General features: G+C 53.9%; 1 protein-coding gene across 1 annotated transcript; it reads left to right on the plus strand.

Moving 5' to 3' along the window:
- The first annotated feature begins 5,047 nt into the window (after positions 1 to 5,047).
- Positions 5,048 to 11,371, plus strand: LOC129403544 (protein CD300H-like). Its single transcript, XM_055132281.1, has 4 exons — positions 5,048 to 5,111; positions 7,597 to 7,953; positions 9,257 to 9,338; positions 11,242 to 11,371. Exons 1-4 carry the CDS (start codon positions 5,048 to 5,050, stop codon positions 11,369 to 11,371), a joined length of 633 nt encoding a protein of 210 aa, XP_054988256.1.
- The last annotated feature ends 4,847 nt before the right edge of the window (positions 11,372 to 16,218 follow it).

Genomic DNA, 16,218 nt, shown 5'->3' on the forward strand with positions numbered 1-16,218 from the left:
TCTCCTCTCCCTCTCCCCCTCTCTCTCACTTCCTCCTGCAACCACTCCCCAATCCTGCAACACACAAAAAGAGGAAGGAGGCCTGGAGACCCAGAAGGGAGCCCCCACCGGAAGTTCAAGTCCTTTACCAAACTAAAGCTTAGCATCCAGTTCCTAGGGCTGGGGCGCCCAGCACCCCTCGGCCCTGCCCCTTCTATTTGTGGCTCTGCCATCTCTGCCTGACGCCTTCCTCCAGGATGAAGCTGCTGGCCGGAAGGTGAGAACATTTCGAACATGAGAAGGATCCTGCCCCAAGGGGAGCCTGTCTGCTGCAGGCAGGCCAGTAGGCAGGGAAGGGTCCCCATGGCAGTGGGGTTCCTAGGATGTAGTAAAACCACCGAAGGCCGTCAGGGCCCACCTTGTGAGCACAGGAGCTCAGGCCTGACAAGGCTTCACCTGGTGCCAGCAACAGACCAGAGAAGGCTGAACGCTGCTCTGAGAGAAACTCCAGCAGGAACAAAGGCCAGGCACGGAATTTCAAAGAGGACCATCAACTATCCCCAACTCTACCCCCTTGGCCATAACCCTAGCAACGGACTCTTACCTTGCTAGAAAGCCCCACATTAGGTAGGTTGGAGAAACCCTATGAAAGCCATCTTGAACAAAGACAGGGCTCACTTATGCTGCCTGAGCCCATGTGCTGCTTGTGCCACATGGCTGAGCACGTGTGTCGCCCACTTCTCCCCTCTGGAGCTGTGGCCTGGGGCTCGCTCCACGTTTGGAGAAGCCCTCTTCTCCCTTGAGCGCATTACCCACTCTCCCTTTGCTCTCTCTCCTTCCCCTTTCTCAAACCCTCTCCATAAAATCTGTTTTCTTCACTGCTCATCTGCTGAAATTCCTTTCTGTGAGGAAAGACAAGGGCCCGGGACCCCTGGGTAAGCCCAGGGCTGGCTCTCCTTTCCTGCAGAGAGCAGCTCCTCGCTCCAGCCTGAGGCTGCGGCTCCGAGAGAAACGGGTGAAGGGGGATTAACTTCCGTGCTGAGGAGACCAAGTGGACATCAGGAGTGGTCTGACGATCACCGCGTGGGGCTGGTGGGACGCTGACGTCACTCCCACCAGCTCTCGGGCTCCTTCTCTCAGCAGATCCAGGCTGTCCTCTTGATCCTTTCTAGCAGCCCCGCATGCTTCAGAGCCAAGTAGGCAAGACCCCAGACTCTCCGTGGGGGACGGTGGGCAAAGCAGTCAGGGGGCCTACCCGGGGGGCGAGACGCTGTTCTAGCAGCCGAGCGAGAAGGTTGAGCAGCCTGAGAGCCTCAGGAGAAGCAGCAGGAACGCCCGCTAATTGTGCCTCTTCTTCACAAACTCTTCTTGGGAACGGGAGAAGCAGGCAGTGCTGTGCGCGGGGGGCTGGGGAGGAAGGCTCCACGGGCTCAGCGGGAAAGTGCCTCACGCACCCACAGAGCTGCGGCTGCTGGGACAGAGCGGGCACCGCCCCGACAGCCCTGAGCACTCAGTGTGGGACCCCGACCGTGGCAGACTGTGCTCCCACCCCCTCACAGAGGACCCCAGCATTTGACGCCTGCCGGGACAGCAGCACAGGGGCCCCTCCTGGGGTGGAGCGGAGGCCACCCCCTGTCTGAGCAGCCCCTTAGAGGGGCGAGCTGGTCCTCCAGGCCGGGGACAGTCCCCAAAGGACAAGCCTGTCCCCAGGGGGCTGCCCGAGTGGCCCAGGACCATTGTAGTGTTCCCACTCGGAGGTTAAAAGAGAAAGAACCTGGCCTGCCCCAGAGCCTGCCTCCCTACATGTGCCCTCACACACTCACACACACACATACACCAACACACGCACCAACACACACTCACACATACACCAACACACACCCCAACACACACTCACACACTCACATACACTACACACACCCCAACACACTCACACACACACCAACATACTCACATATACCAACACACACCAACACACACACCAACACACACTCACACATACTCACATACACTCACACACACTCACATACATTCACACATACCCCAACACACTCACACACACCAACACACTCACATACACTCACACATGCCCTAACACACTCACACACACCAACACACACTCACACTCACACATACCCCAACACACTCACACATACCAACAAACACTCACATACACAAACACACACATACACAAACACACACACCAACACACACTCACATACACAAAAACACACTGACACACCAACACCCACTAACACACACCACACCAACACACTCAAACATACCAACACACTCATTCACCAACACACATATATTCTCACACTCACTCACAAAACAACATGACACCAATACACACTCATACAAAAGCATACTCACACAACAACATACCCATTCACACCCACACATATCACACACATCAATATACCACACACCAACACATATTCCTGCACCAACACAAAATACCCTTACACACACCAACACATATTCATACACCAACATACACATACTCTCATACACACCAATACACACACTTGCACACACATACTCACACACCCATACATACTCAAATACACCAATACACACCAACACACACATTCATACGCTCACAGACCGACACAACAACATGTGCATTCCCACACTCACATGCCCACATAGATTCATACACACCAATACACTCATACCCACACACACACACTCTCACATACACACTTTCTCTCACACACCAATAACACTCGCACTTACTCACCCTTACCCACTAACACACCAACATACACACACACAAACTCATATGCACTGACACACAGGTACACAGACGTATGCCATGCATAGCGGCTCACAGATGTGTCCACACTCTCACCACACACATGTGTGCAACACACTCATACAACACATGCTCACCCTCATACAATACACCTGCAGCCTGTGCACTGGTGCCTTGTGCAAATACACATGCGTTCACACTCTCACTGCATACACACACATGCACGCATGTAAAAAATGACAACTGACAGCACCCCACCAGGGAAATCTGGGACAGAGAGGATGAGATTCTCGTGTGTGGAGCATGACTGCAGGCGCCGGAGCAGATAAGACCAAGCTTGCAAAGCAGCTTAGAAGGGAGTATCTGGGCCAAGTTGGCGAGAACAGGGCATCAGCCAGCACCAGGTGTTCGGCCCCGAGCTTCGCCTGACCTCCTAGTCACACGAGCCCAAGACACAGACACTGCCATGTACACTTAGCAAGTCATCCTAACCTCAGCATCTAGCCTTGCCTGGGGTTGGACCAGGGCAAAGCGGAGAAGAAAAGGTGATCGGCCCATGATGCTGAACTTCCTGTGATTGGGCCTTCCTGTAAGCTGAGACCCTCTGTAAAATATGTGTGTATTTGGCAAGAAAGTGAACAGCCATCGGCTGCTCCCGGAGGGGGTTTCTCTGCGCGCCCATCATCCTTCGCCCCACATCTGTCCGGACCTGGTGCACAACATGTCCGGGTCCGTTGGGGGAAAACTGTTCCCCAACACTCGTGACACACTGATGGGCATGTAGCTGATAAGAGACCAGCGGAAGCTTCTAACAGCCCCTCCAAAACTATATCTGGGGGGGAGCGAGTACCTGGGAAGGTCATTGAAGATAAAATAGTTTTCAGCCCCAACGGCGCAACGACTAAGCAGCGAGAGGCACAGAGCAGCTAAGGGAGCTTTGGTGCCGTTTCCTGGGCTGAAACCCCGGGTGCCAGTTAAAGAAATGAAGCTGATGGAGCAAACCCGCTGCTTCTCACGAGATTCTGGCTGCCCAAGGCTGCCAGCTCTGGTTGTTTCCGCGGCGTCCGGAAACCACACACAGAGAAGCGCCCACGCCTGTGCACACTCTCCCTCCAGAAACTGTGAGTCCTCCCAGCACAGCAAAGAGGAAATGAGGAGAAACTGAGTCACAGTCACAAAAATAGTCCAGCGAGAGGGATGACAGCATGCAGGAGCCATAGCATGATAGGGAGCCGACCCGGGTTCAAACCCCCAACACCTCACATGCTCCTCCGAGCACTGCCCAGGGTGATCCCTGAGCACAGAGCCAGGAGTCAGGCCTGAGCACAGCCAGTGTGACCTCCAACCCAACCCAAACCAAAATGATGTGGATGTTAGCCCCGTACCATCCAAGGAACAAAGTTCTGGGCTGAGGCTTTCCCGCCCTGGGTCCGCCTTGGTCCCCACAATGGCCGCACCCTATCTTCCCTTGTGTATCTAACCCAGGGGTCCCGGGTGGCCCCAGCTGAGAGGTGAGGCTAAGCAGCATGTGACGGGGACAGGAGACACCTGCAGGGCTCTCGTTCCACGTTGGCCAGACCCGGACCTGGGACGTCAGGATTGCTGGCCACTCCAAGGCAGAACTGGTCACTGGACTTCTTAGGGCCAGAGATGAAGCCTGTTTCCTGCGGGTAACTTACAGCCATCACACCCCCGCACTAAGGAGGCCAGCTCAGGCTCTTGCTCCAAGACGCCCGCCAGGGACCATTCATCCGCCCTGGAGCAGGGCACATTGGTTCATCCTGGACAGACGTTCAAGCAGCCGGTCTTGTCCGGAGAAAATAGAGTCAGCCCCACACTGGCCCCAGGGAAGGGAAGGGGAAGGAAGAGAGCAGGAGGGAAGGGGAAGGGAGGGGAGGGGAGGGGAAGGGAGGAGAGGGGAGGGAGAAGGGAAGGGAACAGAAGGAAGGGGAAGGGAAAGGAAGGGGAGTGGAGGGGAGGGGAGAAGATGGGAAGGAATGGGACAGGAGAGGGGGGAGGGAGGGAAGGAGAGGGAGGGGAGGAGGGGGGAGGGAGAGCTTGCTGGGAAATCCAGCTGGAACTTGACCCCATGGCCTTTGGGTTTGAGTTTCAGTTTCGAGAAGGACCAGCAGGCTGTGTGCCATGGTGAGAACAGAAGCGGTGTCAAGTCACATGGGGCGAAAGGGGAACTGTAAGTGCCAAGCCCCGACCACCTTCCGAAGCCCACACCTCCTGACTCAGGCCTCGGGCTCTGAGGAAGTGAGGGACAGAGCGGGAGGCAGTCACCCGTGAAAGCAGGCCGGGGAGATGGCAGTCAGGGCCAAGGCCATGGGGCCCCCCTCGCTGCTGCTGCTGCTGGTCTGCGTCCCAGGTGAGTAGGGCTGGGCCACGGGGCAGCGGCACAGCAGAGGGGCTGGGCAAGGCGTGAAAGGAAGCTACGGGAAAGCGGGTGAGGCCGCACAGCCAAACCCGCCCTGGTCATATTTGCTCCTGGGAACCACACAGGCATCCGGGTGAGATGCTGTTAGCAGGGGTGCGTCGGTGCATACCTGGTCACTTTATTCTCTTTATTCACACTGCTGGTCCTGCTCAAAGTGAGAACACTAACCCAAGAGCACAGAGAGGGTCATCTAGAATAATTCTCTAGGGGCTCATCAAGGAACGATTTAGAACTTGACCATTATCTTGTTCTGTTTTGATTTGGGGCCACACCCAACAGTGCTCAAGGCTTATTCCTGGCTCTTCATTCAGGGATCACTCTTGATGGGGCTCAGGGGACCATATGGGATGTTGGGGATTGAACTCGGGTCAGTCAAGCACAAAGAAAGAGCACTTCCTGTGTATAATCTTTCCAGCCCTTAAAATAATAATAAAATTTAGAGACAAACGGGGACTTTGTTTGAATTTTAGAACAAAATAATAGCAAGCCCCACCCCTAATTTGTAAGGAAAAATTTATTGCGTGATTGGATGGATAGAAGAAGATAAGGAAAGATGTAGGGATGAATGGATGGACATATGGATGGGTGGATAGATGGGTAGGTGGATGGATCAATGGATGGATAGATGGATGGATGAGTGTGTGGGTGGATAGGTGGATGGATGGATGAATGGGTGTGTGGGTGTGTATATGGATGGATGGGTGGATGAATGGATGGATGGGTGGGTGGATGCATGGTGGATGGATGGATGGATGATGCATAGATTGATGGATGGATGGATGCATTGATGGATGGATGGATGGATGGGTGGGTGGACGGGTGTGTGGGTGGATGGATGGATGAATGGATGGGTGGGTGGATGGAATGATGGATGGGTGGATGGATGGATGGGTGTGTGGGTGGATGAATGGATGGGTGGATGGATGGATGAACTGAAGGAAGTATAGATGGGTGAGTGAATGAGTGCATGGATGGATGGATGGAAGGATAGACAAACAACAGAATGGATTAAAGGTTCGATGCGTGGTGGGTGGGCAGAAGAATCAACAGAGAGACAAACATAAGAGAGAGTTAAATCACATTTATTCAGAAATCTTTTTCTGACATTTGGTATTTTGTTAAAATGATTTCTCAGTATCCCTTTGGCTAAAGTTAACTCTTCCTGTTTAGCGCAGATCAGACAAAAATGCTCATTGGAATGATGAGGACATCATGGGACCCAGGGCCGCATGACTGTCCTGGCAGGAAGCCGGCAGTGGGGCCCAAGACTGATCACTTGGAGCTGGTACCCCTGGGGAGCTAGAGAAGAAAGGGTCCTGTGATGGTTGGGGGGCTGCAGAGCTGAGGAGATGCCCAGGACATGGTGCTGCCGACAGTGGCTGCTCGGGGTCACAGGTCACAGGTGTGGAGCAGGGAGTCCCTGAGGATGACGGGTGAGAGCACTGGCTTCGGGAAATCAAAGGTGTGACTGTCCTTGAATCATGTCCAGGAAGACGCTTAGAGGACCCTTCTATGCCCATGACTAACTCTCTTCTGAGCGACTCAGGTCCCGGAGCAAGAGGCTCCTCCTGCACAAGCAGAGATTGTAACTGGGACCCTAGAGAGATCATTTGGGAAGGGAAGTGGAATAGAGGCCGGAAGCTTCCTCCTGACCTCAGCACGAGCTTCACAGAGTTTGTCCTGGTTCTAGTTCACTCTCATTCCTTCCGTCCCTCCCTCCCTCCCTCCCTTCTTTCCTTCCTCCCTCCCTCCCTTCCTTCCTTCCTTCCTTCCTTCCTTCCTTCCTTCCTTCCTTCCTTCCTTCCTTCCTTCCTTCCTCCTTATACACATCATACTCACATTCACCCACCCAGAAGTTCTTTTATCACCCTATCCACCCACCTACCCATCCGTCCACTTACCCAACAATCTATGTCCTACCAACTCATCCACCCATCAATTCATATATTCACTCATCATCCATCCACCCATCCATCCACCCATCTCTTCAGGCATTTACCCACCCACCCATCCACTCACCCTTCCATCCACCATCCACTCACTCTTCCTTCCATTTACCCACCCACGCAACCATCTTATTTGGTTTCATTCAGTATTCGGGTATTGACGGGGCAGATATAGCCTCTCGGAAACAATACTTCAGAGGACCACAGAACCTTCCTGGCACCCTCAAAGTCTTTCTTGTCACCCTCCATTCTTACCTAGTTGAGCACACAGGATTGAGCACCCCCTCCAAAGTCCTAGAATCCCACCCAGACATATCCTTCGACTTCTCCCTTGTGTCAGCAAACCAAATACACCCCCTGCTTTCTGGGCACCACCCCCTGCCTCAGTGGGCCTTCTATGCCTGCACAGGACCTAACCCCAAGCCCTTGGAGCTCTTCAGAGCTAAGATGCAACTGATAATATCTTCCAGGCTGTGTGTCCCTGAGCGGCCCCAGCAGGGTGACGGGCACCGCGGGGGGCTCCCTGAGCCTGCAGTACCAGTACGAGGAGGCATTCAAGGCATTCAACAAGTACTGGTGCCGACAGCCCTGCCTGCCTTTTTGGCAGGAGACCGTGGAGACCCGGGGGGCTGGGGGCGTGGTGAGGAGTGGACGGGTGTCCATCACGGACCACTCTGAGGAGCTCAGCTTCACTGTGACCCTGGAGAACCTCACTGTCGCCGACACGGGCAAGTACCGGTGTGGGGTTGCGACGACGCTGCAGGAAGAAGACCCCTGGTTCTTCCAGTTTCAGCCCTTCGTGCAGGTCCAGGTGCTCGTGTCCCCAGGTGAGACCCTCCCACCCTTAGCCCCCTCAGTTCTCAGGGTCCCAGAAGGCTCAGCTCCAGGGACAGGGACTGGAAGGAAAGAGAGAATGTGAGTGTGTCTGTGTGTGGGAACAAAAGTGTGAGTCAAAGTAGGTGCATGAGTGTGTGAGTGTGTATGTGAGCATGTAAATGAGTGTGCAGATGTGTGTGTACAGGAGTGTGTGCATGTGTGTGACTGTGAGGATGTAGTTGAGTGTGTGTGAATGTATTTGTGTGAGAGCACAATGTATGTAAATGAGTGTATAGATGAGTGTGTTTGTGTGAGAGTGTAGAAGAGTGTGTGTGTATGTGAGTGGTGTGTACTTGTGTGTGAGCTTATACATGGATGTGTACATGAGTGTGAGACTGTGAACGTGGATATCAGTGTGTAAATGAGTGTGTAGATGAGCATGTATATGTGAGTGTGTACATGATCTGAGAGTATACAAGTGACGTGAGTGTGCAAATGTGAGTGTGAGCGTGTACATGAGTGTGAAAGGGCATAGAACCCTTATATGTGTGTGCATGAGAGAGAGAGGAAGAGAGGGCCTCAATTCTAGCATCATCCTGAGTCGTGGCAGCATCTGTGGGATCTGGGTTCTGGGGAGAGGCCCTGAGATGCAGGGGGAGGGCAGTGGTCCCCCCTCAAAGTTCTTTCTGAGGATCCTCCCATCTTCGAGACCCTGCTCTGACCCAGACTCCCGCGAGCTGTGGCTTCCCCTTGCGGACCCTGGCAGCATCCTCTGCTCTGATGTTTCATCATGAGAACAAGACTCGGGTTGTGTGTTGGCGGGGGTGGGGGGAACCCTCGTTAGTGATGTCCAGAGAGCCCCTTTGCCCTGGTCCAAGTGAGGGCGCTCTGGTCTCCTCCCTGAGGGCGTCCAGACAGAGGCAGAAACCCACTTCTCAGATGCAGTGTCCCCTCTGTGGCTGCCTCCAGCCCTGGGCGTGGAGGTGGCCTGGCTACTAGGTGGATGAGGAGGGCGGGATCACTTGGGACCTGGGCCTGGCCTGGGTTGACCTTCAAATGCCTAGTTGGAGTTTGGGAGGGTCACTGCAATCTTGATGGCCAGGTGGGATTCCTTGGGCTCATTCACAAAGTGCTCACGCCACTGGGACACAGATGAGAGTGAGATGGGTGGATGCTGCTCCCCGCTGGTCAGTCCAGAGGACTCACTCTGGGAATGTGCTGATCCCAAACACCCGCCAGCCCTTTTCCTGGTCAGGCCCTGATTGAGCTGGGGCAGTCACAGACTGGACCTCAGGCTTTGGTTTTCACCCTCAGCCTCCAGCAACCAGAACTGCACAGAGACCCCTGGAACCCCCATGTCTGCATCAGAGACCCCCATGCCTGACCAACAAGGAGGGTAAGACGCTCGCATTCCAGCATCTCACGGCCCCTGGTGGTGCGACTGTGCAGAGCTGCTTGTGACCTGGAGGCTCTCAAACTTAACCCAAGATAAGGCGATTCTGACTTGGAGTTTTCCCCATTCCTCCGAGGGGTTGAGCAGAGGTGAAGGAGGAAGAGTAGGTGGAGGAGGAGGAGGAGGAGGAGGAGGAGGAGGAGGAGGAGGAGGAGGAAGAGAGGAGGAGAGAAGGGAGGAGAAGAAGGAGGAGAAGAAGGAGGAGGAAGAGGAAAAAGAGGAGGAGAAGGAAGTGGAGGAGGAGGAGGAGGAGGAGGAGGAAGGACACTGGCTGGGTTGAGAGGCCATAGTGATAGACCAGTAGCAGGGTTAGGGGGCAGCCAGCACTCAGGGTAATAACTCGGGTGGCAGTTACATGATAAACAGGGACAGTGACATCTGTCAGTGATGCTGCCTGCAGGAGATGTGGGATTGAGGACGGAGTCCGGGTGGGAGTGGGGGCACACTAGGGCTGCGTGAGCCCAGGTTTCCTCCAAACTCACCTCCAGACGAAAAACCAAGAGGAGCCGGTTGAGGGCTGCACCCATAGCACAGTGGGGAGGGTTCGATCCACGATACCCCATAGGACCCCCAGCACTGCCAGGAGTGGCCCTGCTGAGTGTGCCCCCCAAAAGAGCAGTCTGTTTACAGAGCGGGAATCCCAGGAATAGCGGGGGGCTGGTAGTGGAGCCCGGGCAGTGGGCTTTGGGGGGTTCAGGAGCAAGTCAGCCTTTGGGGGATCCCTCGAGGGACAGCTCAGGCCCCCTGCAGGGTTGGGGTCCACACTGCAAATGTGGGGTTCACAAGTACCACCTGAGCAGAGGGAGCTGGAACCCGAGACACTCCCTGAAGGACAGTCCTAGCGCAGGGACAGGACAGGGCACCAGGGGATACTGGCCAGGTGCCAAGAGACTGGCGTGTGACCCTCGTCCTGCGGGGAGCTGCAGTGTCCTGGCACCCTGGCATGAGGGGGGCTGGTCAGGAGCTGAGCCCAGAGTCGTTCCTTGGGGGCTGAGGTGGATGGGCCGGTTACACAGGGGGGGTGCCCAAGTGAGGAATGAATGAAGGTTCATGCTAAGTGGACAGAGACATGTGGGGGTGTCTGTGCTCTAAGGGGGCTCAGCCAAGGCCAGTTCCTGTGAGTGCTGATGGTGGAGGCCTTTGCCGTGAGGTTGGAATGCTGTGCCTGGGCTGCTCTGCACCCCTACTCCTCACTCCTTCACGCACCCCTGCCCCACACCCCCTCACACACCCCTCCCAATACCTTCACAACCCCTCACGCACCCCTACCCCACACTCCTTCACGCACCCCTGCCTCACACCCCCTCACACACCCCTCCCAATACCCCCACAACCCCTCACGCACCCCTACCCCACACTCCTTCACGCACCCCTGCCCCACACCCCCTCACGCACCCCTGCCCCAAATCCCCCATGCACCCCTGTCTCCAACTCCCCTCATACACCCCTGCCCCACACCCCTGCTCCCCATCCCCTCACCATTCCTTCCCCCACACCTCTATGGCCTGGCCTTCCCGGCCGATTCCCCAGATGCCAGCAGGACTCTGTGCCCGGTGCCCACCCTATGGTGCAGTCTTGCCCAGGGCGACCCCAGTTTTGAGATCTTGACAGGATTGTGAGATCCCGGGGCTTGGCTCCAGGGAAGGCTATTGGGCCAGGAGGTGTCAGAGGCACCACACTTCCCTTGCACGGAGGCCTGTGCTCATCACGGTACTGTGTGTCCCCCCAAGCACAGGGCCAGCGCCCCCCCCAGCACTGCCTGTGTGACCCCCCCCAAGAAAGCAAAGCCGTGCAGAGTTGGAAGATGCTCCCCCAGGAGACTCACTTCCTGTCCTTGTCCCTCCAGGTCCCTGCTCTGCTCCGCCCCCTTCCTGCTCCTCATCCTCCTGAAGGTGACCCTGCTGCTGGGCGTGCTGGGGGCTGTCCTCTGGAGGAGCCGGGCCCTGAGGCCTAGGCGTCCCGTGTGGTGCCACTGACCCTATCCAGAGGACCAGAGGAGCACCCGGGCTGCACCTTCAGCGCTCTCCAGGGCTTTCCAGAGACTCATGAACAAGACTTTAAAACCCCTCAGCCAGCGTCTCTGTGCCTGGTGTCTCCAGGAAGAGACAGAGAGCTCTCCCAGGCACACCCCAACTTTGAATTCCAGTGGATGGCGAAGACCAAGCCCAGTGTACGGATGGGCAGCCCAAGACAGCTTCTCTGGGGGTTTCATCCTCCACATGCCAGCCCCGGCTGGGGGTGTCCTCATCAGTGACCCCACAGCGCCCCCAAGCATCAGAACCTGCTGAGGACTGGGCGGGCGTGGGTTCAGGGGGCCGAGCAGCGAGCTCCCCATGGGACTCTGCGCTCAGGGGCAGTTTCTGGATACCCACACCACACCCTGGGTGACGCGCAGCTGGAACATCTGGGAAAGCAGAAGCTGGTGTGAGAAGCAGCTCCCAGACAAGGCTGGGGGGATGCCCGCCCAGGGGCTCACTGAGTGCAAATGACCTTTGACCTGTAAGAAATCCCATTGGCAGGGGCGGGGCTTAGGCTACTAAAACCCTTTCTGGAAACTAGCTTCCTCCCCACACTGTTTGTTTAGAGCCACATGCCCAGCGGTGCTCAGGGCTCACTCCTGACTGCGCTCAGGGATCCCTCCTGGCGGGCTGGGGGGGGGGGTCCTATGAAATGTTGGGGATTGGTTTGGGTAAGTGCTGGGCAAGTGGACTATCCTCCTGGCCTATTCTTTGGTCCTTTCCATTTGTAAAGATGCCCAGAGCTTCAAAAGTTCCCAGTGGTGGGACCAGAGTGATAGTTCATCAGGGAGGGCATTTGCCTTGCACACAGCCAACCCAGGTTCGACCCCCACTACCCCATATGGTCCCGAACCCTCTAGGAGTGATCCCTGAGCACAGAGCCAGGGGTGAGTCCTGAGCATTGCCAGGTGTGGCCCCCCAAAACAAAACAAAACAAAATCCCATTGGTCCCGGCCTACCATCCAGATCACACGGCTTTTTCTCCTGGAAGAGAGCAACATGACGCCCACCATAGCCGTGCCATCGGAACCCTCGCTAGGCTGTTTCACACAGGGTGCCCCAGAGCGGGGTGAGTGAGAGCCCTCCCCGCTCCAAGGTGTCCAGCCCTGGCAGCCAAAACCCTCCACAACCCAATGGTCATGGCCGTGCCATGCTCAAGGCCGTTTCCCACACTCTCGGGCTGAGCCTCATGTATGAGTGAACGTATTCCTGGACCACGCGGCCACATTCTCAGCCACGCAACACATCATAAGACACTCCCTATCCATTCTCCATAAGTACTACACCACATTTGATGAGGTTCAAATAGTAGGCAACAAATCATACAGGGAAATATATATATATGTATATATATGTGTGTGTGTGTGTATGCATATCTACATAGTTTCAGATATATATGTGAAAGCTCAAATCACTCAACCCTTAACAACATCTTAGTGATATTCTAAAGAATGTCTTAATGACACCTGCCAAAATAGAACGATCTTCACATTGTCTCCTCTATGGATACTTTTTTGTAGCATTTTTCAGCGGTTTTCCATAACAGACAATACAAAATATATTATTTCAGTTGTGCTTTGAGACAGGGATTGGGGCTTTGGTTGCAAAATCCCAAATTTGGTGGTGGGAATGTGTAATGGTGGTGGAAATGGTGTTTGAATATTAAAAGTAATCAAATATTTTGAAACACCTTATAAAATTAAAAAAAAATTAAAATAAGTGGTCCCGGCCTCCCTGGGTCTTGGGGCAACTCTGATCCCTAAGACAGCACCGGCTAAGTCTCACCTCTGACCTTTGACCTGTGAGGCCTCCTCGCCACCCTCGTCCCCTTGAGGAGGCGCGTCCCATCTGCTCCGGAGTCCTGCCCCAGTCACTGCAGTGGGCATGGCCCTCACACACTTCACGGCCATGCCCGGAAACAAAAGAACTTTCCATCGATTCCTGGACACGCCTGGAAAGGATGCTCCAGGCACTCTGGCAGCAGGAGACCCCAAATCTCCAAAATCTCAGCGGGGTGATGACATTCCCACTTTCCAGTCTGAGAACCAGGGATGCTGGGACAGGGGACAGGAAGCAATCAGGCCACAGGGAGAATTCTTCCTGCTCGGAGGGTGGGTGGGCAACCTGTTTTATGGAGGGCACCCACAGAAAAGCTGCACCCCTCACACACACAGAGGGAACCCTCCAGGAAATAACCATGGGTGTGACTCCCACGGGGCTTCTGAGCTGCCCGGCTCTGGGCTGTGGCGGCAGCACTACACTTTGGGGAACAGACCAAGTCTGTGGTGCTCTGCTCGCACTCCTGGAATGGGCTTGGGGGACCACGTGGGGTGCCGGGGATCAAACCTGGGTCAGTCGTGTGCAAGGCCAGTGCCTTCCCCACCGAACTTGTACTATCGCCCCGGCCTCTTTGCAGTGTTTTTACCCGTCCCCCAGCTGTTGTGAGGGTGACACTGATGCCATGACAAACTGCAGCTAACCTTAAGTCTCTGCTAGGCCTCAGTTTCTGTTTCCCAAAAGCAGAACTTGAAGTTTCTGGAAGACTCCCAGTTGAGTAATTTGCCAAGAGTTGGGCAGTTTGGTCTGGCAAGTCATGAACGGTCACTGTACCCTCCTTAGAAACTATTGCTAACCATTGCCTAATTGCTGACCACCATTTGATGGGGCCAATGCTAAAACTAGACCAGTATATAAATTGCTTCTTAACTCTGAACCTGATATAAACTGTAGGATAACATAGCCTCAGGTAGTTTAGGTTTATGTGGGTTGTTCCCATCACAGTGTTCCCATTCCTCTGTGTTTATTTGTAACTTCTTTCTTTGTGTTCTGTTGACTTGTAAATATTGTTTTTCTCTTCTCCTTGAGTCCTTTGCATAGTTTATTCAGAGCCAAGTCCTTTTGTATGGGCACAGGAAGACTTGTAGCAAATGCTATGTTTTGTAACCTGGGAGTCATTTGACTCTACATGATATTTTCCTCTTAGGCATCTGTTCTCTCGACCTAAGCCTCAGCTGCCCTTACTTCCTAGCACCCCCAAAATCAGGGTTCCGACAAGGGATGAGACGGACCCAGGGCAAGCGGTGAGTTGTGTGCTACCCTGGCATCGAGATGGGCCTGGCCAAAGTGCCTAATTCTTAACTATAAGCTAAGAGTTTAGTCATGGACAAATACTGTCATGACCCAAAAAGTAATAACTAGATTTGGACCCTGCTAGGGTGAGGAATGTTTCATCTGGCCTCAGTGCTGCAGTCTGAGTCTGTGGCAAGATGTTGCCAGGAGAGCTGCCCTACAAGCCTCAATGTATCTCTTACTGTGTCCATACAAAATAACTAGTATTAAGATGTTGATGGAGTTCTTGGACTGAGGAAAGGAGAAAAACACCTTAAGAGGTATTTTGCCTGCAGGTGGTCAGGAAGGGCTTTGGAATACCTCTAGGTGGTGTTTTCCTGTGAGCCTGGGGGGCCCTCAGGAAGGGCTTTCTTATGTTGATTTTGCTACCAGACCCGGTGTGGCCTAGAGGGCAAAGTGGAGAAGGACAAGTGTGTAAAACACAAAAAGAAAAAGAAAAAAGTGGCGGCGAGCACCTCACCGCACCGAGCCGGGCACTGGGCACAGAGCAATGGTGCTATCTCTCCCGCCACCCGTGTTCAGTAGTCTCCAGCCGCTTCCCCACCCCGGGGAGGTTGATGGTGATGACGAGGCCGGTGAAGGAAGGAACGGAGCCAGGCTGGTTGGTCTTAATCGCAGTTTATTCCATTTCCATCTCCATTCTCCTCTGATTCTCCTTCTGCTTCTTCCTCTCCCATCCTACTTCATTCACTCTCCCTGCTTCCACTGGAACCTGCCCCCAGCCTCCTCATCAGCCTCATTAAATCCCTCCACCTCCAGGGCCTAGGCTTACACGATAGGTGTGGTTATAGTCAATAGGGGGTAAAGTTCTATCCCTTAGGGGGTGCTTTCACTAGGACAGAATCTCTTTCAGCAGGACATCCGCCCAAGAGCAGAATCCCATGGGTGTGTTTCTTCTCTCTTTGTCCAACTAAGGTATAAGTATTCATATTATAAATCATTTTGTATGAACATAGCAAGAGATGCATTAAGCTTATAGAATTGCTCTCCTGGGGTCATCTCGATCTCAGACTACAGCGCTCAGGCCAGATTAGTCTTTCCTAGCCCTAGCAGGGTCCTAGTCTTGTCGTTGCTTTTGGATCATGACATGACATGTCCATGACCAAGCTCTTAACATATAGTTAAGCATTAGGCGCTTTGGCCAGGCCCATCTCGATGCCAGGGTAGCACACAACTCACCGCTTGCCCTAGGTCCGTCCCGTCCCTCGTTGGGACCCTGCTTTTGAGGGTGCTAGGAAGTAAGGCCAGCTCAGGCTTAAGTCAAGAAAGCAGATGCCCGGGAATGAATAATATTTGAAGCCAATTAAATCCCATATTACCAAAGCATATTAATAAATTTCTTTATTTGTCCATATAAAAAGGATATTGTTTTAAAGTAAACTATTCAAAAGACATAAGAGAGGAGAAAGACAATATTAACTTACAATACAAGTACACTTGTCCTAGCAAGGTCTGACCTTACAAATTAACAGAGTTTGATTAGAGGAAGAGCAGATAAACTGGTAGAAGTGGTTACAGATAAACAAAGGAATGGGAGTGACTCGGGAGCACTTTGATGGGCATGACTGATATACTAAGCTCTTAGTGGCAAGGGGAGCAGGACATACCAATGTAGTCTAGAATTGTTTAGAGATTATTACCAGATAAACCCAAACTCTGTGGCAAGGGAGAAAGGA

Source organism: Sorex araneus, chromosome 3, assembly GCF_027595985.1.
Source record: "Sorex araneus isolate mSorAra2 chromosome 3, mSorAra2.pri, whole genome shotgun sequence".
Classification (NCBI taxonomy): Eukaryota; Metazoa; Chordata; class Mammalia; order Eulipotyphla; family Soricidae; genus Sorex; species Sorex araneus.